The sequence below is a fragment of the Ictalurus punctatus genome, chromosome 21 (assembly GCF_001660625.3).
Source record: "Ictalurus punctatus breed USDA103 chromosome 21, Coco_2.0, whole genome shotgun sequence".
Lineage (NCBI taxonomy): Eukaryota > Metazoa > Chordata > Actinopteri > Siluriformes > Ictaluridae > Ictalurus > Ictalurus punctatus.
The window spans coordinates 16,515,720-16,541,597 of NC_030436.2; the positions used below are offsets into that span (position 1 = coordinate 16,515,720).

The window sequence follows — 25,878 nt, forward strand, 5'->3', positions numbered from 1 at the left end:
GTTCATGTGAGGAAACACACCAACATCCCAGAGTTGAAGCTGTTCTGTACTGAGGAACGGGACAAAATTCCTCCAAGCCGATGTGCAGGACTGATCAACACTTACCAAAAACGTTTAGCTGCAGTTACTGCTACACAACATCAAATACTGCAAGCAAAAGTTCACATACTTTTGCCACTCACCGATATGTAATATTGGATCACTTTCCTCAATAAGTAAATGACCAAGTATAATATTTTTGTCTCATTTGTTTAATTGGGATCTCTTTAACTACTTTTAGGACCGGTGTGAAAATCTGATGATGTTTTAGGTCGGTATTTATTCAGAATTATAGAAACTTCTAAAGGGTTCCTAAACTTTCAAGCACCACTGTATCTTAAACAAATCATTCTATATACTCTTTTAAAAGAAAATAATGTAAAAATAAATAAATAATTTTAAAAAGAACAAGCAAAAGCTTTATAACTTTTTTTATTAAAAAAGTTGATTCATGTTATGGAGTTATGGAAATATATATACGTAGCATAATGAAGCTAAATAAATGATAACTCTAGGTTTAAGGCATTTTCTTCAAGCAGCATTCAGGATGGATCTACAACACATTCAGTTTAATAATAACAGCACATATTTATTAATGTTTTCTCTTCAATTATGCCCTATTTAATGTTCTGCATTCTTCACATTCTTTTATTTGCATATGTCTTGAGGCCAGTGATGGTAAGTTCTCTAATGCTAGTATGTTGTATTTAAAAGAAAAACAACAACACTTTTTCATATTTGATTTGTGTTTAGCTCCAGAAACATGACCGTGAAAGTGAAGACATTCCGTCCAAATGGAGATCGGAAGAGGAGATGGCGAAGGAGGCGATGGAGCTGAGAGGCCTCTTCAGTTAGTTTCTCTTGGCAAAAACCTCTGTATAATGTAAACATGGTCCAATTAGTATTTCTTAGAAAAGCAGTTACATATTCTCTATAACTGTCTTCAGGTGGCCTCTACGCATGCTAAGGAAAATCGCTCATTATGTGGTTTCGCAATTGTTTGGCTTTAACTAATGATCGGGCTTTGGTTTAAAAAAGTGTCTTATTAGTTGTGCATTATTTTTCTGCATTAAAAAAAAAGAAGAAAAAAAGCTGCATTTATGTTTCAAAGCACATGGCAGTGTTTCCAAAAGGTACATGCAGCCACAATTTTTCTTTTAAAACATTTTTCCAATATGGGTTGTTCAATATGATTAAGTGTATGACTAATACTCAAGGCTGCATATCTATAAACATCCTGCTTTTTGATTTTAAAAAGCACCACCTATTATCCTTAAAGAGGGTATAACTTTTAGAAAAGATTTCAAGTAGAAAAGCCTTTTAGGAAGGTAACCATTAACCATCTCAAGAACCTTTGTAGAAACCATATGTAAAGCAGTCTGGATGTTGCTGTAGCTGAATTCTGGCAAAAATAAGACAAATAATAAGGTCAAACTTATAACATAATTTGCATCTCTACTTAAAAACATAAATTCTGTATATTTGACCATTACATGGATCATGTTGGTTGACAAAATAGTCCGGATGCCTAAAGATGGCTAAGACCTTGCTAGCTAAGTGTATGTCATATTTTGACCAAGTTGTTGGATATCTACATGCCATAGTGAAATCCTGATCGAATCAGTTTGTAATCAGATACTGACTGTCAGTATGTCTGTGATGCTCCTACAGTGCATTCATAATGAAATCTTTGAATGCAAATCCATCCCTATTTGCACTTTCGCATGGAACCAGACTTCTGCAACTTACAACTTCTGCAAACTACATACATAAAGAGTCTACTATGTGTCTATAAGAGCAATAAACATCTTTGTATAGCTATTCAAGGAAGAATATAACACAAGTAAGCGTGCTTCCCAATACACAGTGCACTGTACAGTAGAATAGGTTTAGTCGATCAAATATGTTGGTCTGTCCCAGTCTAGGACATTATATATGTCAGGCCTGCCTACTGTTACAGTTGGAGGCACTGACGATCAAAAGCAGCCCATTTATACATAAGGGGGAGAAATGCCCTTCATTTTAGCATGGATTAACGTGGTGCTGCAGATATCCTGAAATGGAAATGTCATCCTCTTGGAGAAACCATAATTCGACCAGTAAAAATGCTCATAATAAATGATCTATTAAGAATCGACACCAGCAACCTTGTGCATGAATGTTTTAACAGCTCAATTATTCAAATACAGTGCTGGTTTCCTCTTTAAATCAACAGTAAGCTGGCCAGTTTCTTATGGTATTGTGTAGGGTATTTTGCAAGACCTAAACAGTAAATAACCTCCATTATCCCCTTGACCAGTACAGCAAAGTGTGTTCTTGTGTTACTTTGATTGATTATTTGTTCTTTGTGCCTGGCCGTGCAGTCGGTACACAACGTGCCCCCTTCCTGCCTTTAGTACATTCATTTCTCTGAAAACCCCCATCAAGGTTTTATGGAGATCAGTACGATTAAGTAGCACATTTATTCCACAGCCCAGCTCTCTGATATGCAATGCAAAGGCATCTCACTTTCTGTTTGTTATTCATGAGTGTCCTGAGCTACATTTCATTACTAATCCCATTGGCATCATGTAAATCACTGAAAGTAACCATATTGGGATTTTTGGCTTATTCCCTAAGCAGATGTGTCATCCTGTCAGTGAGGAAAATGGGCAAAATAAGATTTCAAAACCCAAGGTGCTTTCGAAAAAGGTCAGTCATCCGTCTGTAGCCGGTAAACCATCTGTTACACAATCCGTCGTTCAATTTAAATAAGGTTCAGCCAGAGGTAGGACACATGGCTCAGGTAAAGTAAGAAACACAGCAATCGTTATTAATTTGTGTACTGATTTCTTAGCACGGCGTCAGATACCGGAAGGTTAAACTGTACAGATGTAGTGCCTATTATGCTTCAAAGTATCAGTGTTTAAATTGATTCGCAGAAATGCTGACAAACGCAACAATAAGCCAAACACAGGAGGAAATGCCATTTGCCTTGAATAGTCCTTTATTGCGTAAATATATTGTTAGTTATCCCAGATCTGCAGCAGCACACTCGAGGCTATTATGGCTCATATTCTTTTATCAATGTGGAAATAAAATGATCTTGACTTGCCACTTATTCATCGGGAAAGGGAAATACAATTCTGGCAGAGTGATGTACGCCTTCCAGTAATCAAGTTGTAAAAAAAAAGGCCCCATGAATTTCAGGAAATGTTATTGAGAGGTTTCCTTTAGAGAGATGTCTTGGAGAGTTTGGGGCTGATCTATCACTCATGCACCTATCTGAAACATACAGGAAGATATCAAATCCACAGCATAAATTACCCTTGCGACCAAGGCTTGCTGTCTTCATTTGAACTTCTAGTTCTCCTCAGCTAAACATGGGCATTATCCTTGGCCTTGACATGGTGTAATTGCTTCCTACCTATTACAATGTCATATCCTGAAAGCATGCTGGATGTAATGAGCTCTTAGAAATGAATCATACATACATTGCTTATGGCATGGCATTTTAATTAAAGTGACTTCCAAGATAATATTGAGTGCATGTTTCTGCAAGGGCATTATTTACAGATCTCTACAGTAATTACCTTCCTGATATAGCTATGGGTCAGTAAGAGCACTACACCTCTTAGTGATAGTCAAGCATGTCTACATGATACAACATTAGATCATCTTTGGAAGAATGTAAATACTTGGGCTACAACCCATTAGCCAGTCGATTGTATTTATTACCGAGTACAAGCTCAGAAAAAGCTAATTACTACTGATCATAAAAAAACCTGATCAAATCACCTGCCAACTTGTCATTATGAGACTCATTGACTCTGTTCAGACTTGGTGTGAGCTGTAAGTTGTGGTTATGAAGGCTTGACGCAAGGGCATAAACTCAATGTGTGTTTTATTAGGGTGAATCTGAATCTTATGATCAGATAGGGGTCCATGATAGGGGTCAAAACACAGGTACACAGTGTTACAGGATAACAATCCATATTCACAATCAGGGAACACAGGTGAACATCAAAAAACCTGGAGGAACAGGAACAACAGGACAGAAGAAACCAAACTAATCGAGCCGAGACACGGAACAGGTGAACACATTAGGGTAATCAAGCAACGTCACCAAAACCAAAACCAAAGCACACTGAGAAAACACAAAACAAAACACCACAAGCATTACTCGCCACACTGGGAGAGGGAATTCATGACAGAAACCCCCAGCATTTCAGTACTGTAAGGGTTGCCAAATCTACCAAACGCAACCTAATACCATTTGAAAACCTGGCCCACAGAACTAGCCCAATACTATAACTTAAATGACATATTTAGTCAACAAGCCACCATACTCACAGTACCAATGTCAGAAAGACATATTTGCAGAGACATGTCTCATTAAGCTGTAGAGAAGACACCACATTCCATAGGTAATTTGATATGTAGATGTAGTCTACAGTCTACTACTGCTCCAGCTTTATATTGAAAGTGTCCCTTACATTGTAACTATACATGTCTTGCTTCTAGAACATGCCCAAGCATGTCCAGACAGGAGTTTCAAGCTCGGTACATTTCTCTGCTTGATATATCGCTTTGCTTGTATTTTCTCATTTGTAAGTCACTTTGGATAAAAGCGTCTGCTGAATGAATAAATGTAAATGTAAATTTGCTGTTGTGCTTTCTGAGTATTTGACTCTATGGCTGTAAAAGAAACAAAAGCCCATGTTGAGAACAGAATAAAGAAGTGTCCAAAATAGAGCACTCGTCACTTGGCTAAATGAACAGATTTAATGTAATGTAATGAATGTAGAAATGTATGTAAACCTGGCAACCTTTGATGTAGTTAGGGATGCTTTTCCATTTACACTACAAATGTATCATGGTCATATGCATCCCAGAACACCTCTGATTATGACATGAGTGATCAGTTGACCCTAGCTTGTATTTAGTGTTGACCACTTGTGATTGGATCTCCTGAAATGGATGTTAATACCAAGTCTGAATGGAGTCTTACCCTAACCCTAACTATAGGTTTTAAAGATCCATTACAATCAGTTTCTGGGAGGAAAAACAGCTCTATTTTAAAAGCCCAAATTAGTTTTAGCTTAAAATAAATACAATGTCTTTTTGAGCACTCCTTTTTCTGGCATACCTAAATGGAGCTGAGAAGGAGTTCTTGTCAGTGTCAAGTGTAATTAAGGGAAAAATTCAGCTTCCTTTGCAGTATTTCTGATGTTATATGAAGCACATATCTCACTGACTTGGAAATAAATGAGGCATTGAGATTGATATGTTTCGAATCACGTACGTCTTTGTTGTGTGATAAAGCTCGTCACATTTATCTGGTGCAGTTTATGTTTTAAACAAGACCTCTGCAAACCCGTTGACTGCTGACGTGTCGAGCTTGAGTGACAACCGTTCATCTCCAGATGTAAAGCCACCTTCAGACACATGATGAACTTGGCCTGGATTTCGGAGTATGCACAAATCCCACATGATGGCTGGTGTTCGGGCGTATTACCAACATCATTTGCCAGTAATGGATTCGGAACAGTGAGACATTTACTAGCTAAGTTAAATGGACGCGTTGGCCATCATTTGTGCTTTGGGAGGAGCAGCATTGAGACCTCAGGGGTAATGTTCTTTTCTCCCTGCCCTCCGTGTTTTAATCATTAACACTGCCATTTTGGGGATGAGATTATAATGGCTGCTGGGTGCCCGGGGTGGATGAGTTGGGGAACAGGCTCCCATTAATGACCGTTTTTAAACAAGCACTCGTCTCTGCGGTTAAAGGACACATGGTGCTTGCAGGGTAATGGCGGAGCTCTTAGCGTGGATGAATTTGGCTCAGAATGTAGGGTGGGGTGAGAGAGGAAGACAAAAATATATCACCAACCAGTCGCTTGTGCTGTGCAATGTGGAATGTGTGGGGAATGGTTCCTTCCCTACAAAAATATTCAGAAATGGAAGTTACATAATAGCAGTCCTTTCATTTCTAATAAAATTTTATTATATATATATATATATATATATATATATATATATATATATATATATATATATATATATATATATATATATATATGTGTGTGTGTGTGCGTGTATATATATATATATATATATATATATATATATATATATATATATATATATATATATATATATATATATATATAATTTTTAAAAGAACTTGTGGTGAACAGCAACATCACTACAGTTTGTCAGGTCATCAACTCTCTCAATGGGCTTTGCCGAACTTGAAAAATCAAAAGCCCTACAGGCGAAATGCTCCATGAAGGAAGGAAATCCTAATACCCAAACACATTTAGGAAGGTATGTTGGACATCCAGTAGATGTTGAAATCAGGAAAACAGCAAAAGAACAGTCACTATTCGATGCTCCACACCAATTTGGGGCGCTGAAGCATGCTCAATGTGTCTATGTCCTGCGGCTATTGTGGTACAAAGAACAGATTTTTGCTCCAAATAGTTTCTAAAGTCTATTAAGTCAGTCATTCTCTTCCAGTCAATATAATAGTGACTCCTAAGTGCTTCATTTAAGGGTGTTCTGTAAGAGCATTGCCTTACCAACTTGCTTTCAAGGCTGTTCCACAACATTAAATGTAAGTATAAACTGATTAAAAAAAAAAAGTATGAAGTGCCAGTCCTTAATAAATAATGAACAATAATAATAATTGACAAATTGCTGTAATATTAGAGGAACAAACACATCAGGATGTGATAATGTTGAAAATAATCAACTTATGGGTGATAACAGTAAATCCACATTGGGCTGTGTTGCAGAACACCGCCCTACCATTGATTATTTTCCTATAACAGCAAGCCCTCACACCCTCAAAGCAGTGCTTTATGTCTTACTTGATTAAAAGTCAAGTAATGTATTGCAATATATTACATTTTGAAAGTTACTTGCCCATTTCAATGGCATATTTACTTAGCAAAAAGTTAGCAGCTAACTTGATCTTTACAGTATATCTAGCTTAGAGTGAAAACAGCAAATATGTACCTTTTTGCTCCAACATCAAAAGAAAAGAAACATCTTTGAGCTGAAACTTGTGTAGCACCTGTGGCCTTTAACGCTGCAGGCTACAGAAGTGTTTCTATCATTGCTAACAAGACTAACAAGAAAATTCTAGCTGGCAAAGAGAATAAAACATAATTTTACCACAGAGTGCTGATATACAAGACAAAATGGCACCGGCAAACATCAGTAAGAAAATAGCGAGGTAAAACGAACCGCTACTTAATAATAAGCAGCTCCTCCATTGTTTTTCCCCATTAAGCTACCTGCGTCATTTAGCCTATTTTGGTTTACTTCTGTGTTCCACATTTGAATATGCTAGGTGCTGTTGTCTAAATGGTTAGCATGTATGTGGGTATTTATCCAGCTATATATCAATGCACGGTCGAGCTTCTCTTATGAGGTGATGTATTGTAGACAGTGTAGATTTTCACCCATTTGTACCCCATTGTTATCTAATAGCCAAAAGCTGTTATTCATTAGAAAAATTGTATTGCCCTTAACATGAGCACGCTTGAGGTAAAAGCAATGTGTGTAAAATGTGTAACTCATTAGCTGGCCTAAAAGAAAGTCCCTGAATTTGTAAATAGATTTCGCTCGACTTAATTACAAACACATTACGTTACAGGAGATGGGATGACCATAGGAGACCCTGGTGCAGACATTGCTTGTGGCTAGTTAAATGAGATGATTGTGTAAGCGAACTCGAAGGCTGACCTTTGCCAGTGGTGCTCGGAGTAGAGAGGAACCCAAGAGATCCAGTATCAATAACATGTCAGGCTCATGGCTGTGGGCTACATCCTGCTTGAACTTGGATATAGTGTGTAGCAGGACTGTTCTTTTAAAGGAAACATCACCGTGAAACACATTATATGTGTTTATATTGAACTATTTGGTGTGTTTTGGGATTCTGGTGCTAATTTGTTAGTTGGTTGGGTAGAAGTTTGGGGTTGTGCTGCGTCAATGTCACAGGGAGACATTGTTGTTGCTAGTGCAAGTACAGTGGTGTTCAATAGGAGATAAAAAAAAAAAAAACCTTCTCAAATATAAAGGATAACAATCAGGTTTTGCTGTTTGCTCCTGAAAAACAAAAGAGGAAAAACTTGAAAATAAATGGATTGTCATTCTTGGCATCCTTTCCCACCTTCTATGGCTTATCAAATGTGTGTGTGTGTGTGTGTGTGTGTGTGTGTGTGTGTGTGTGTGTTTCTGTGCGGTTGAATAATCTTCTTTGGCTTTTCAGGCCAAGCCACAACAGGTACAATGCATTCTTCAGACCTCCCCGGGGACGTACCTTCATTTCAACCCCTCTTCTATCTCTCTCTCTCTCTATCTCGCTCTCTCTCTCTCCATCTCATGTAGACTCCTTCCTAGTTGCCTCCTGCCCTCTTCCTCTCTCTGCATCTTCATGGCTCACTAAAACTGCTCAGTCGACGGTTGCCTGTAGACCTGCAGGGCATTTTAAATGGAGCTTTGATCTCTGCCTCCGAACATACCCTAAGTTCACAAGAAAATGAGACAGGAGGGGAAAAAAGTGAGGCTAGTAGCACATTTGGATGTGCACTAATGAACAAATTCCCACTGAGAACTCGGTAGATCTGCACTTTCAGCAGCATACGACGAGGCGAGTGCATGCGCTGCTCTTCCACGGCATCGTCATAATGCTTCTTCTCTTTATATCAGATAGCAGACAGCTGAGGTTTAAGTCTCCATGTGGCTACTTTGTGTATGTGTTAGTGATGCAACTGAATACGCTTACATTTTTGGGAATGAGCAGTGTTAGATATCTAATTCGATAGAAATACAGAAAAAAATAAAGTTTTTCGCTCTAGAAAGCCAGTCACAAAGGTTCAAAGAAACGCAAGTGAGAGGTTTTTACTTTCATGCAGGCTCAACTGAGAGGTCAGGGACAAAGAAAGTCTATGTTCATGTTAATATGCTTCTCAATGCATTTACACCATCTTTATTAGCTGTGTGGAAATACTTTGTGAACTGTCTTACATGAGGCATGCCTCAATTTACACCATCCCAATCGTGAAATATGGTGGTGCCAGCATCGTGTCCTGGGATTGGGCTTTTCATCCATCCTGGGTTTTTTTGTCAAAATTAAATAGCAAAATACACGGGGACATTACAAGATATTACAAGAAAAAACCTAAAGCTTTGGGAAACTTTAACTTTTAGCAGGACAATGTCCCAAACACAATGGCAAAGCAAAGCAAAAAAGGTGAATGTTCTACAGTGGCCAAGTCGATGTCCAGCTCGAGATTGAGAATCTGTGGCACTGTTTAAAAATTGTAATCGACACTCAACATCCAACCAACGTGAAGAACCTGGAGCAAATCTGCAAGGAAGAATGGGTGAAAATCTGGTAGGAACCCAACAGACATTAAGCTGTTATTGCAACAAAAGGTGGTTCTATCAAGTACTAGACTGAAGGGGTCGAATACTTATGCAAGCAGAATGTTAATTATTTTTAAAGATCTACTGACAAGTTATGAATTTCGACTTTTACTTTCATGAGCATATTGCTTTGCAATAATATAAATAAATAAATAAATACTGGCTGGAACAATCTGTGTGAGTGTCATTTGTAATCCAGATGAATCTTGATGCCTTTTAAAGGGGGTGAATACTTTAGCAAGGTACTGTACATATGATTTGACTTTAAATCTGAATATGTATGCGTATATACCGTATATCTTCCAATAATGAAGACGTTTAAGTTAAGTGGACTGTTTTTAATCTTCTTGCAGTGTCTCTAAATCCTTTTATCTCCTAAGAAGTGGCGAGGCAGTTCATGGCTCAGAGGGGTCATGGTAAGTCTTTATCAGAGAGACTGTCTGCTTCTCTTTGGCGTGAAATAATTTGAAAATCAGGAAAAGGTCACTTGTGAAATGAGGTCTGCTTCTGTCTGAAGGAGAGAATGAAGAGAGGAATCACTCGATCAGGGTGTGACTTGAGTAAAGCACGGAGGAGCCTGAGACCCCAGTGGAGAGGGAGAGGATGAGGCGATCTGAAGATTGATTCCACCTCCGTTGCTGGCTTCCCTACTGTAATTCCCTATATCTGATCATTCATCTCGATGCTATGCCGAGTGCATCCGATGCTTCTTTGTATGCAGTGGAGATTTCGCATGAGGCCCCAGATCTCCCATGCTGCAAGCCCCACTGGGCTCCAAAGGAAGAAGAATACACTTACAGGGAAACATCATTATCCGTGATTTGGCTTGGGACCTTCTCTCCCGAATTGTGTGTACGCAAAGTCGAGGTAATTTTTTTCCCCCCATGCATGCTGCTCAGGCAGACAGGAAAAAGAGAATATGATTTGGACCCGGCTGATGCTGCCGGGTCATTTATCAGCCGAACGCCTCGTCGCCTTTGGGGTTCGGTGTGAATATTTCCAGGTTGTTCCACTCAGAGGTTCTAGCTTCGTGGCTCTGAAAGAAAAGACTCGGACTTAAAGAAGCTAGGACTCAGCTCAGGAAGTGAGCGAGCTTGTATATTTTCCATAAGTATGATGAGAGCATACATGCAGTACAGCATAACCTCCTCTCTCGGACCAGTGAACTCCTTTCATACTGAACTTGCACTCTTCTTATTCATTACTCAGCTCCTGCCAGCCGGTACTTGGGCGCCGAATGGATGAATTCCAAATTTTTCAAAAGTTGAAAACGGCAGGTCTTGAAGGAGATTTGCTCATACATCAAACAGATTAATACTGCAGTAATATACCATGTACAGTGATGATTTTACAGTATATAAGCTCCTCTCTGAGTCGCACTTCCATTATAAATAGAATGAATCAGTGTATAGATTATTCATGTATTATGTGTTTATCTATAGATTTTATGTTGGTTTACTATTTATTTGTGTGGGCGTTTAAAACGAGGGACGAAATAGAAACTGAAAACAGCTCTGCTTTTCATTCCTTCTTTAGAAACACTACACTCAGCGAAAAAAAGAAACCTCTCTTTTACAGGGGACTGTATTTTAAAGATAATTTTGCGAAATCCAAATAAGCTTTACAGATCTTTATCGGAAAGGGTTTAAACGATCTTTTTCATGATGGTTCAGTGAATCATAAACCATTATTGCTCATACACCTGTGGAACAGACCTTAAAACACGGACAGTCTACAGGCGCTAGGTGATTAAGCTCACAGTTACAATAACTTAGGACACTAAAGAGACCTTTCTACTGACTCTGAAAAACACCAGAAGAAAGATGTCTCGTGTTCCTCATGAACACATGAAAATCTTCATAAAAACGATAGCATCATTTTTTTGAATTAATAAATAAAGTGTAATAATTGTACAAGCTAAAGTTACAGATACATATTAAAAGGTACAAAAGGCATGCCTCCACCTAAGTGACTTGAAAGTGTACGGTCTAGTGTACAGTTTTTCTAAGAGTTTAGGCTACAGAAATTCAACTGTATGTTTAGCTAAACAGGAGTAGTTGTAGGTTTGATCTCAGGTTAAATCCTGCTTGAATTTTCAACATTGTTAAGACGCTTGAGTGGGAAATCTATTGCAGAAACATTTTCCCATTCGCATTTATTCATTTTAGGCAATGTTATTTATAAATGAAAGGTTTTATTATTACAGGTTCTAACTCTCTATGACACTTATGGGCTTTTCACTCTTTTTCCTCTTGGCCATTAAAATTTATTTAACGGCGGCAAAAAATGTCTCAAACAGCAACCTGAATATGAACCTAGTTCTTTTGCAGTGTTAAGAATGCACAAAACTATTTTTCTACAGTGACCAGGCAATTAATTATGACTAAGATTTTATTTTTTATTAAGCACACGCCACCAGTATATCACATTCTGAAATTCCTCTACTGCTCTAATTGAGAAATCTTCATTCCTAGGATGATAGCTTGTGTCTCTTGTATCGTGTGTTAGCACACCAGTCCATTTATATCCAGCATATAACCAACCCTTACGCCTTCCCCAAGACTAAACCGCATGGTATACTGTGTCTTTTCTGACACTTAGACCATTCCAATGCAGTTATGAGTCCTGTAAATCAGCCTGCGACAAACATTAAGGGCATATGGGTCAACATGGAATACGTCTCTTTTGTGTACTACAGAAGCACATTACACTTTTATATTCATGGACTGTTCAGCTCAAGATTAGACTTTTCACCCTATTTCTTAAGAGAAGTCAAGTGCATTTATAAAGTGCACTTGTCAAAGTGCAGCACAGGAAGTGTGGATTAATTCAAGCTGAAAACAAGGAAATAAATAACTACACATACATAAATTCCGCACGCATATCTAGCTGTGAGCAAAATAAAATACCACTTCAAATACAATAAAGACTTTCAACTTTGCTGCATTTCATACCTTTCGTTCACTGTTAATGACACTGAATTGTTCATTCTTGGCAAATCCGTAACTATTCGAGCAAATCAATTCTAACAAAAAGTTTCCAGTGGTGTTAACACTTGTGCATTTTCTTACGAGTTCATTGTTACACAATCAAATGGAATAATAATAATAATAATAATAATAATAATAATAATAATAATAATAAAACATTACCCTCGTATAGTTGTATGGTGTCCCAAAAGGTTTCATCTTAAGAATTTTCTTTAATTAACAAGTGTTTCCCAAAACTTCTTAATTCAAGTAATATATACATAATGTTGTTTTGCAATCAACTTATAACCTGACCTATTGTTATTCTCTATGTATTTATTTATTTTGATCTTGCATGCATTTCTATTTTCTAAAAGGCAAAAGCAGCTAATTTAGGCGCAACACTTTCACTGACCCTATATATATATATAGGGCGAACGGTGGCTTAGTGGTTAGCACGTTCGCCTCACAGCTCCAGGGGGTCGGGGGTTCGATTGCCCTGTGTGTGCGGAGTTCGCATGTTCTCCCCGTGCTGCGGGGGTTTCCTCCCCCAGTCCAAAGACATGCATGGTAGGCTGATTGGCATGTCCAAAATGTCCGTAGTGTATGAAAGGGTGTGTGAGTGTGTATGTGATTGGCACCCTGTTCAGGGTGTACCCCGCCTTGTGTCCGATGCTCCCTGGGATAGGCTCCAGGTTTCGCTGTGACCCTGAAGGAAAGGATAAGTGGTATAGAAGACAGACGGACGGACGGACGGACGGACGGATGTTTTATATATATATAAAATTGAGTTTGTTATATCTCTTCTCAAAATGTCTTGTAAATTGTTGATTATATTTATGTCTGTTGTTATTTCAAGTCTTTATATTACGATGCGCTGTATGTGTAATGGTTTGGCAGTCTTCAACATTTTCAGCATTTGTTAAAAAGTAATTCTTTAAAAAAAATAAAAATAAATATAAATAGCTTCATCATGCTTAAGAAAAGGTGAATATGAAAGGATACAAAAAATACTGCGAATAATAATAATAATAATAATAATAATAATAATAATAATAATAATAAAATGTAGACTATGAAAAGATATGAAAAGATCATTAGATAAAATATAATACATAAAACAATATTGTGACAGTGACAGTAAGAAGAAAATAACAATAAAAATAAAATGAGTGTAAAATAGCCACCAGATACTGACTGTTACTTTTAATATCGAACCCCACTTTGTTCAGGGACTCGTTACTCCATTTCTGTACTCCACACTCTTATTAGCGTTTATTGTTCTCCATTGTGAAACTTAATAAAAATAAGAAGGATGGCCTATGGAGCAGATTGCTTTCACGCATGTTCCCTGTTTTACTGTTTGTGTAAAAGCAATGGTAAACTTGATAAAATCTACAAACATGGTGCAAACTGATTAACTAACAGGGTCCACTGAGGATTGCATTTTTTTCACAAGCAGAATAACATCCTTTTTTTCAGCTGTTTGCCTTAATGAATATGCAATGAATGGATGAATGAATGAATGAATATGCAGGTGCAAAATACAGGTCTACCCAAGTAAAATAAATACAAGTCTTTACTTTAGCCTTTATTGAAGATTTAATATCACCATAATAAAACAGGACCACTATTTAGTATTCACCACACCTCAGCACGTCCGAATGAATTCATACAGAGGCGCTCTGTCGCAAAAGATGCCTTGACTACAACTACAAAGTGCACACAGTACTGACTAGAGGACTTGCTATTAAAATGCCGCATTAGCATCCGTTCTTAATTAGCAGACATGACCGTGAGTAGTGCTTCAGTGATTAAGTGATTAGATTTTAAAAAAAAAAAGAAAAAAAAAAGAAGAAGAAGAAAAAAGAAAACACTAGGGTCTGGGAGGACAGAAGCATCAATATATTCTGTATCTTTTATGAATTAATAATCTAAACATCACTGACACTCGTAGGGGGAAAAGAGTAGTCAGTGTCCAGACTAAGAAATATTGGACAGGGAGAGAGAGTTTATAAGATTGTTATTAAATAATAATTTATAGTGACAGTGATGGGGAAGCTGAGAGTCAGACACACTGCATATCTGTGTGTGTGTGTGTGTGTGTGTGTGAGAGAGAGAGAGAGAGAGAGAGAGAGAGAGAGAGAGAGAGAGAGAGAGAGAGAGAGAGAGAGCTAGCTAGTGTGCTTAACATGTTGACATTTAAGAAATATATTGAATCTACCCTTATTATATACTAAGAGAATGAGAAAGCTTTAGGGAAAAGAAGTTTATTTTCATCACAGAGAGAGAGAGAGAGAGAGAGAGAGAGAGAGAGAGAGAGAGAAACTCAATCTCTGCATCTTGCCTGTAATAAATGGGCCTGGCATTCAATCAGATCACTAATCATGCACTAAGCTCTCATTATGAATCTGCTGCTGCTGCTGCTTTCGCCTGCAGTTCATTTGAGAAGCCAAGATGCATTAGATCATCACGCTTACATAACACAACTTATATAACGGTGCACAGAAAAGCCCTCTCACACTCACGCTGGGACTGCACAACATGAAATCCTATGGAGAGGTTCACAACTGCATTTCTCTGCTGACGTTCAGGACCTGGGAGTGATGGTTTAAAGCCAACAACAACAACAAAAAAAAACTACTGTTCTAATAATAAAATGTCCGTGCTAAGCGTCATTGCTATACAGTGGATATAAAAAGTCTACACACCCCTGTTCAAATTGCAGGCTTTTGTGATGTAAAAAAATGTTTCACCTTTATTGTGCAATTGCAACACATACAGTATCTGACAAAAGTGAGTACACCCCTCATATTTTTGTAAATATTTGATTATATCTTTTCACGTGACAACACTGAAGAAATGACACTTTGCTACAATGTAATGTAGTGAGTGTACAGCTTATAAAATAACTCAACACACAGCCATTCATGTCTAAACCACTGGCAACAAAAGTGAGTACACCCCTAAGTGAAAATGTCCAAATTGTGCCCAAAGTGTCAATATTTTGTGTGGCCACCATTATTTTCCAGCACTGCCTTAACCCTCTTGGGCATGGAGTTCACCAGAGCTTCACAGGTTGCCACTGGAGTCCTCTTCCACTCCTCCATGATGACATCACGGAGCTGGTGGATGTTAGAGACATTGTGCTCCTCCACCTTCCGTTTGAGCATGCCCCACAGATGCTCAATAGGGTTTAGGTCTGGAGACATGCTTGGCCAGCTTCTTTAGCAAGGCAGTGGTCGTCTTGGAGGTGTGTTTGGGGTCGTTATCATGCTGGAATACTCTCCTGCGGCCCAGTCTCCGAAGGGAGGGGATCATGCTCTGCTTCAGTATGTCACAGTAAATGTTGGCATTCATGGTTCCCTCAATGAACTGTAGCTCCCCAGTGCCGGCAGCTCTCATACGTCTATTTATGCAACACTTATGCAACCAGGTTATTGTACCTTTTTCATTTTTTCCTTAAAATGATTCTTATTGTTTTTCAATTTGATTAATAGGTTAAAATTTCACAATAACGCTAAAGTCCTGACATGTCTCATGTTGGATTGATGTTTAACATCACAAAAACCTGCCATTTTAACACGGGTGTACAGACTTTTTCTATCCACTGTACATGATGGCGACTGTGGATAAAATATATTTATTCCGTATGCAGATGTGTATATAATGTGTATATTGAACACATGAGAGCATTCTCGATGCTACTGGCAAGACAAAAAAGCACAGGGCAATTAAATCAGAACAAATATTAAATAAGTAATCCATAAGATGACCTAAATTGCTTTTGGGGCCGCTCTAAGATCCTAACAGGACTCTAATTGACTGCTTTATTAAAGGCAGGTGCACTTGGAGAGTAATGTAGTTAATCCTATAGATAAAAACTCACAGACATTGCTGGTGTCAAGTGAAAACTAATATACACTCAACAGCCACTTCATTATGAACGCCTGTACTCCTGCCCATGCAGCGCGATACATAAAATCATGCAGGTCTCGAGGTTCAGTTATTGTTCACACCAAACATCGGAAATATCCATACCACTTATCCTACATAGAGTCCAGGGAGCCTGGAGCCTATCCCAGGAAACTTTGGGTACAAGGCAGGGGACACCCTGGATGGGGTGCTGACCCATTACACATTATGAACAATTTGGAAATGCCTGTCAGCCTGCAGTGCATACCTTTGGACTAAACCTAACCCTAAAATTAGGAAACCCCCAAAATACAGGGTGAACATGCAAACTCTGCACATGTAAGGTGAAGGTAGGATTTCAACCCCCAACCCAGGAGATACAAGCTAACCAACATGTTAACCACTGAGCACCGTGCCGCCTTACATCAGAAATATAATTTCAGATGATTAGTTGTTGGTGCCAGATGGGCTGGTTTGTATTTTGAAACAGTCCTGGGATTTTCATGAACAACAATCTTTAGAGTTTACACAGAATGGTGAGAATAGCATCCTGTGAGTGACAGTTCTGTGTGTGTAGACACCTTGTCGATGAGACAGGTGATAAGGAAATGGTTCACAAGACAATGGTTCACAGTCATTCAAAAAGAACCACTCTATACAAGCATGGTGAGCAGAAAAGCATCTCAATATATCAAACCTTGAGGCTACAATAGCAGAAAACCATATCAGGTTCCACTCCTAGCCAAGAAAAGGAATCTGATGCTACAGTGGGAACAGGCTCACCTAAAGCTCACCTAGCAAAGTTTTCAAGCCACCATCATTCTTTTGCAGAGTTGTAAATAGTCTCCGAAGTCATGCATCAGGTAATTTGTTAGATTTCCATGGACAACAAATTCCAGAATCTTGAATCAACTGTCAGTGTAACTGTTGACTGGTATTATGGCAAAAAAAAAAAAAAAAAAAGTGTTGAAAGCGTCTCATGGACATGGTTTGTAATTCACTCACTCACTCCCTCGCATTTATCACATGGAAATAATAATAATAACAATAACAACAACAATAATAATAATAATAATAATAATAATAATAATAATAATACTCAGGTTTTTACATTATAGATACAGATCTGAAAATAATCTATAAACGTGTATGTATATATAGGTAGGAAAACCGTTTAACAGACAATGAAATATTGGGAATTATTTGAATACAAACCCCACAATAGGTCACCTAAATCATAAACACTGGACGTCAGAGAGATAGTAGATAATAATTGCTAAACTAGATTTAAAATTAGGTCCATCGAGTTTGTATTCATACAAGTTTTCTGATTCACCCGCAACACCGAACCTTATTGTACGATAGATATGGCGAGGGACAAACAAAGCCCTATAGAGGAGACAGAATCAAATACAAATGCTAACATTGCCTTTTCCCTGAAGGCTGTTTGGCAATAAAAGCAGAGACCTGATTTTCATTCAGATAGCAAGCCCGTGGTATTGCTTCATGCTCCTCGGCCCTGCTTTACAGCGACGGACGGATGCGTGCTGATCTTCCCGTGGTTCTCAGGGATTCTGGGCTATTTCCTCTGCCTGCCAGAAACAACACTGTGCATCGTATTATTGTGTTATTCCCTCCCTGTGTTGATTCGGATGGAAATGAACGTTTGGAAAAGGATTTGCAGAGACATCCTGCGGCTGAGCTGTGTAGCAAAGAGAGCACTTTTTTTCCATGTTAATCCTACGCACAGTACAGTATAGTTCATTTAGAGTTAGCCTTACTGCAAAGGTTCAAAATTTCATACAGCGTAGATATTAATAGCTTACATATTCATTACCAAGTTTGTGCATTCAGCTTCAAGCTAGGTGGACTACAGTTAATGGGCAAAAGTTTGCATCCCTGCATAGTTTGGAAATTTCGTGCATCATTGCGAGGAGAAATCTGGCAATCTTTTGAAAAGTTGGTTAGCCTTCACTCTTTCATTATCCAGGCCTGATCTGAAGAAGATGTAGATCATCTGAGATGTCACGAAGAATGTGTAGGAGGTGGACTACAGGTGTCGGATGTTACAGGAAGATTCAAAAGCTTCTCAAAGGATACAAAAGACGTAGTTGTAAAGGCATTACTGCTGGACATACATGTTATAAAAGCTACCTTTTTTTTTTTTTTTTTTTTTTTTTTTTTTTTTTTTGCAACAGCAACATCTACAGTCTTACTGCCTTGATGAACTTGGTCCCCCGAATGGTCGTAAAGTAAAGTTAAAGGGATTAATAACATAAGAGTGATGGTCCAAAGTGAAATTGTCTAGAAATTGAAACTTATTATATGACAGAACTGTTGTATGCTCAATTCTGGTTGGTCGTAAGGTGTGGATTCAATTTCTGTAGCAGCAGCTCTGACAATACTGGCTTTAAATGGACAGCAGTAATCTAATTATTGACCTTATTCTGAATAAGACAATATCGTGATTAAGGTGTTTACATGAGTTGCTATTAGAATACTCCTTTCATGTTCCTGTTTTACATGTTATAGATCATAAATCGATTAACGGCACACGTCATTACGTCCCCGCGCCACGCCGTCCGACGTTCCCTCCGGAATTTCACGTATCGACATACAGTTCGTCTTCGTTATGGGACCGTATACAGTTTTGGGTGTTTTTATTTTTAATTTTATGAAAGCTTCAAGTGTCATGCTGTACGTGCAAATAGATGACTGCTGGAAGCCGTGGGCTGCGTCCCAAACCGCGTACTTACCTACTATATAGTAGCCGAGATACATGTATTTCGCCCACTGGTAAGTAAGCAGGTAAGTACGTGGTTTGGAACGCAGTCGTGCTCTCTTATTTGCTGTAAAATGGTTGAGCACTGCCGTGTGTGTACGTGTCCTGTCGCAAAATGCGGTGAAAACTCTCACACGACATTAATAGTGTGATTAAGGTGTGTACATGTCTGTAATACATGTCAATAATGTGACTAAAACAGGAATACTCCACACGTCTTAATTCCATTTGTGTTTACTTCAAGTACGACTTTAATCTGATTAAGGTAATTAAAAATGGCTGTCTACATGCTAGTTTCTTAATCAGAGTATCGTCTTAATCGGGTTAATATCGGATTATTGTTGTCCATGTAAACGTACTGACTGTCACCTGCAAGTCAAATCGCAGGTTTATAATAATGCACTTGTTAAAATATACAAGTATATAAGGTATAAGAAGAATAAAATTATTAGGACATGCTGTTATCAGGAAAAGACAAACACCATCATGTCACTGATTATTTTCTTATAACAGCACACCCCTAAGTGGTTCATTCCGTACTTGAAACACAGGCTGGATTGTCACTGAAGTGACAGCACATGTCAAGCTTGTTGGAAACATCAGCATACGGTACAGTTTGCTTTTTTTTTTTTTTAACAACTACTTTGCTGAGGAAGCATGCTGCTTCTCTTTATTTTGGAGATTGGAGGGGATTGAGGGCAAAGCAGGACCTAATCAGTTTGACTCTCTATTGTTTAAAGTGTGTGCCGCACGGATCAATTTGACATTGCATAAAAGTCATCTGATCCCTTTTTTTTAAACAAATGGAACGCTGATTAATAATTCATCCATGCATCGATTTGGTGTGACCTTTGTGTCCACCGAGCAGGTCAATTATCTCATGGAGAAGGAGGAGGGGGAGAAAATATGTAAATAGAAGTGTTCCCTGGGTTCTATTAATGTTCGAACACTCCCATTTATCATGATTATGGGCGTGGAGAGATGTAAAAAAGTTTTTCACTGGATGCTGACAGCTCACTGTTTACTTAACTCTTAACGCTGACTTCAGTAATGCCCAGTGGTGGAGTCATTATAAAACAGGTTCATGATTGTGTCTGAGATGAGACTTGTAATGGAGCAGAGCTGTCAGGAGATCTATGGGCCTAAACAGCTGTGAGACATTCGGCGGCGGATCTTTGCTTCATGAAAGCAAAGCCGGAAGGAGTTCAAGTCTCTGCCTCCCTGGTGCACAACAAGCAAAGTGATGCATATTGGACGAGCACCAGTTGCTTTGAGTTTTACAACAAAAACATTTTTCTCTCCCCCATGTCATAAGACCAATTGCATCAGTGTGAAGTGATGGCAGGAAAATAAAAACAAGTCTGGATGTGGAAAAAAAAAAATCAATTCTGTAATGAGTTCCGTAATGAATCATCTCGGTTACACGTGTCTGCTAGATGAGAGCTGGGAGAGTATTGGTTTCCGGCATATTTAATATAAATGTGGTGTCATAGACCACACTAATGAACAAGATGCCGCTGCGCCATCCCCGGACTATCATGTTGACCGATTCTCGAGATCAAGCTTTGAATATGTTACACTCTGAGCTGTAACTTACATATGTTCTTCATAATGATGCGCTTGATAAGTTGAATACTACAGCACATTTACACATTCCCACTACAGTACAATTCACGTATGGAAATTCATTATGGTCTGCTTCTGTCTATACTATCTGTATTCTGGAAAAGTGTAGGAAAATATGGTTTTGACCAAAATTGGGTTACTATCCCAGTAATATGACATCTCTGCACTCATTGGCTGGCCACAGCCTCCATTCTTTGTGGCATGGATTCCACGAGGTCTTGGAAACGTTCCTTTGAGATTCTTGCTTCATGTTGACAGATTGTTCATGCTGAGAATCTCCTGCTCTATCACATCCCAAAGGTGCTCTATTGGATTCAGATCCGGTGAATGGGAAGGCCACTGAAGAACACTGAATTCTCATCGACATGTTCATGAAACCGGTTTGAGACGGATACATGGTGCATTAAGATGCTGGAAGTAGCCATTAAAAGATGGATGAATTGTGGCTATAAAGGGATGCACATACAGTACAATCTCCTCTGAAAGTATTGGAACAGCAAGGCAAAATCTTTTGTTTTTGCTATTCACTGAAGACATTTGGCTTTGAGATTTTAAAAAAACAAAACAAAAACGAATATGAGACGATAGATCAGAATTGCAGATTTCATTTCATGATATTTAAATCTATATGTTAAACAACTTAGCACATGGCACCTTTCATTTGGACCCCACCCATTTTTCAAGTAATCAGAAATATCTGAACATGTGACGGACAGTTACTGCTCAGTTAGTGCTCTGTTAGATTGATCGTTTTGAGCATGAATTTCGGAGCCCATCTGCCTCAAGGTTTGACGTGCATTTTGAGATGCTTTTCTGCTCACCACAGCTGTAACGAGTTGTTACCATAGCCTTCCTGCCAGCATGAACCAGCCTGGCCATTCTCTTCTGACCTCCATCAACGATGGGTTTCCTCCACTCACAGAACCACTGCTCCCTGGATGTTTTTTTGGGTTTTGCACCATTCTGTGTAAAGACTATTGTGTGTGACAAGCCCAGGAACTTAGCAGTTCCTGAAACCATCCTCTCTGGCATCAACAACCATTCTGATGTTTGATGTGAACATTAACCAAAGCTCTTGACCTGTATCTGCATTATTTATTTATTTTTGCATTGCCATGCTGCCCCATAATTGGCTGATTGGATACTTACATGAATGCGCAGGTGTTTCTATTGAAGTGGCAGGTAAGTGTTTCATCAGATTGATCTTACACTCTGAAAGGTTGTCATCCTCCATCTATTTCTCTATACCCGCTCAGTTTAGAGCCTTATTTTTTATTTTATTTTTTTTAGATTGGATTTTGTTGTGGTTGTTGGAGTTATTACAACAAAAAAAAAGCTGTGAATTAGGTTTTTTTTTTTTTTTTTTTTTTTTCCTTCAAGTCAATACTTGGCAGCCAGTACACTAGGTCTCCATTAACACTGAGAAGGCATTGTATTTATTTCTCTTCACAAAATTCCCGGAACAGGAGGATTAGACGGGGAGCAGCAATGAACAAAGAGTTTAAGGTCCTAGATTTTCAATTAGAGATTAAAGTCAGGACTCTAGGTTACTAAAGGACATATTTCCTATTAATGTAAAATATTTCAGCTTATTAGAAAAGATTAGCCTTGAATCGTATGCTATGATTCACATTGTATTGTACATCGTAATCAAGACGTGTACGTGACCGCTAGCGCACAGTGAGAGATATAGGGATGTGGGTGTTTCCATGGCAATACTAGTTTGTGATCATCTTGAAGATCTTGGTATAAGACTTTTGTATAAGATAAGTAAGTATTGTATAAGTGATGTATTTAATCTATTTAATGTATTTAATCCCAACGTTCAGCACTTCATTCTACAGACAAAAGAAATCAAGAATGGTTTGTTCACTGTGAGTTAAAGCTCCTTTAAATTAAAAATGCAAAGTTATATTCTCTGAAATTATATCAGTACTTGTTGATGATGAACGTTACTTTATAATATTACTGTACACAGGAGTAATCGCAGTGTATCCTGCGATCCAGGCTTCCTAACCATTTCAGCGTGAACACACCATGTCAGCAGTTGGAAACATACAGCACCGCTGTCAGAGAGGGATATTTGTCATCCGCTTTCTGGCTCTGAATAAACACATTTATGTGGAGTGCTGAGCCAGGCTTGGCTAGATTTGTTTTTATGGGATTTTATATGATTGTCCTCACAGGTCGGTGCTTAGCATGAAAAAGAGAAAAAAAAGAGAGGACAATGCAGACTGGACAAAACCATTAGGCAAACTCACTCGCATATTCTTTCTCTCCCTGTCTTCCTCAACACATTCACTCTGCCAGTTACCTGACTAGTCAGTATTCACCGGAATGATGCAGGACATTTTAATTACTACACACACACACACACACACACACACACACACACACACACACACACACTGGAAACATGTTTGCTCCATCTACTGGTAGGAACAGAAAGCCCTTCATAGCTGCTAAGCAAAGAGGATTTGAAGTTCATGAGGGATTTGTGCTGTTTATTTCTCCATTTCTTCAGATGAGAGAACAAAAAGTCTCATTCAAAACATTCGGGAAAGTGCTAAGCAGGTATTATAACACAGGGACATGCTGATTTTCAGCCCTTTTATTAATTCTCTTTCATATTCTGTTGTAGCATGAGTAGTGGTATATGCAGCCATGACCGAGCTAAAAGTTATTGCACACCACTCAAGGTTTTGCCCGTGGTTTCTTTTTCTTTGTTTAATGAATAATTAAGGACTCAGAGTTGATATTGCTAAAAAAAAAAAAAAAAAAAAAAAAAAAAAAGGAAATCTATTTCTTTGCATGTAATGTTTCAGGAATTATATCTTTTTCATAATGAGCAGTATATATTAAGAAGATCTGGTTCAACACCAAAATATTAATATTTGACGGGTTAAAAAATGATCAATCAGTTATTAATAAGTTCATTAGCTAATTGAGTGGGTCAAATGCATACACACCATTTTAAAACAGTTTATTTATTTATATATACATGTATTATTATTGTTGTTGTTGTTGTTGTTGTTATTATTATTATTATTATTACCGGAATACTAAAAACAAAAATTAAAATAGTTCAATCGTATTTATTTATTTACTTACTTTAGTTTGTTTGCTTGTTTGTTTGTTTACTTTTTTGTTGTTGCTGACATAATACATATAGTACATGACATATCATCTATGCAGCAATGCATAATGTTCATCATTTAAAAAGAAATGTTTTTATATATTTAAAGAATAAACAAGCCAAGACCTGTACAGCACCTTCCCCTCACACACAGAAAAAATAACAAACTAAATTTAAACTAAAATTCAATTGAATAAATAAATATGCAGGCAAGGAAATAATAATAATAATAATAATAATAATAATAATAATAATAATAATAATAATAATAATAATAATAATAATAATAATAATAATATTACAAAGAAAGAAATGAAATAGCCCTGCACTGCCTCTGCTCTTTGACCATTTCATAATGATTGAACTCTGTAGGCATGACGGCAGGCAGTTTTGTGTGTGCACTTGTAGCATATAAGCAGAGGGAAGGAGGCGGCAACTGGCTGCCATCGCCAGACTGAAAACAAATTGCTTTCTTTCCAGGGATTCTGGGAGGGTTTGGGAGCACCGAGCGCGGATCAGAGCGCGTAAAGGATGTGTAATGGGTTCCATGCTTGTGAAATCATAAACAGGATGGAAGCGGCCCGAAAACCCAGAAACGCTCTCAGCCACTCTCAGTAAAGGCGTTACGCTTTAAAGCTCCACTATTCCCCAGATGGATTGCATACACGCCACACTAAACTCTGCACTCTGACTGCCAGCAGTGTTTCTCGCTCTCTTTTTCTCTCTCGCTCTCTCTCTTTTCCACCACTCATCCCTCTTTCCAAAAAACTGACACGTCTTTGCCAGCTAACGTTGCTCTCCCGCTCATCTTTTCCTCACCTGAAGCCACGAACATTGATCACAGTCAGCATCACCGCCGCTTCACCATCATCCCACACTGAGAAATTAACCAGAGTACAGAAAAAAGTTGTTAATGTCTGCTAATGTTATTAGCTGAGTAATTAGCGGCAGCATGTGCGTGGTTATTCCTAATTGAGGCTGTTTAATCTTATTATTGGTCGTTCATGTGAATGTAATAAGCAATGACATGGCGCGGGCTAAAAGTGCTCCTGCTGGGTTTCACAGCACTAAAGCCCAAAAGCACCATGAAGTCCATGCAGCAAATCTCTCTAAATTATCGACCAGGTATTGTAGCAGAGAAGGACTAGAAGCTCCAAGCATGTGGATTTTGGCTTTTACACTGCATGGGCACTTAATAAAACCTTGACCAGTGGAAAATGTTGTAATCCCTAAAAAAAAACAAAAAACAACAGAAGACTGTTAAGGGTTTTTCCAATGCCTTTCACTTAAACAGAATACTCAAGTAAGAATAAATACTAATTGCAAAATCTACTGAATAACTCTCCTGAAATAATTACAAATTACTTATCCGTACATTTTACAATTGACACAACTAATCTGAATACGTAATATTTTCTATTCAAGGCAAATGTCGGGCTTGCAGTTGATTGCTAGGTTTGTTATCTAGCTAGCTAGCTCATGTTAATTCATACACGTATCTATCTACATAGATGCTATAGTTAGCAAAGATGCCTCTTACATATTATCCTGTGCACTTCCTACAGTATAGGCTGTAGCTAGGCTGCACTGCCATATACAGCATTTAACACAACAGGCAATCACTACTGTACGTTAAAGTGACATCTTAAGTTTAATACATAATAATTCATACTGTACAACATAGACAAATCTGGCTAGCTAGTCTATAGTAGCTCAGTCAGCTAGCTTATGGTTTACCTGTACATGTTTTCACAGGTTATGCATTGAGCTGTGAAATCTTGATATCTCCACAGGGTTAAATGCATTCTTTTTTTTATTTACTCCATAAGAGTGATCAAGAATAAGTGTAGCAAAACTGAATGTTTCATTAAAGAAAAAACAAACAAAATAAAACTCATGTTACAATTAATTATACTCAAAGTATCGTTACAGGGAACCATGCACTCAAGTACAGTAAGAAGAGTACATTTAGTAGTGGTTTGTTACTTTCC

At 38.1% G+C, this 25,878-nt stretch overlaps 1 protein-coding gene across 1 annotated transcript in view; it reads left to right on the forward strand.

Annotated features, from left to right (window-relative positions):
- Window positions 1–4,358, forward strand: part of fhit (fragile histidine triad diadenosine triphosphatase) — a 265,926-nt gene extending 261,568 nt beyond the window's left edge. The window contains exon 10 of the mRNA XM_053673957.1: window positions 793–4,358. Coding sequence (XP_053529932.1) covers window positions 793–894 — 102 coding nt within the window. The 3' untranslated portion in view covers window positions 895–4,358. The remainder of the gene's footprint in view (window positions 1–792) is intronic.
- Window positions 4,359–25,878: the final 21,520 nt, after the last annotated feature.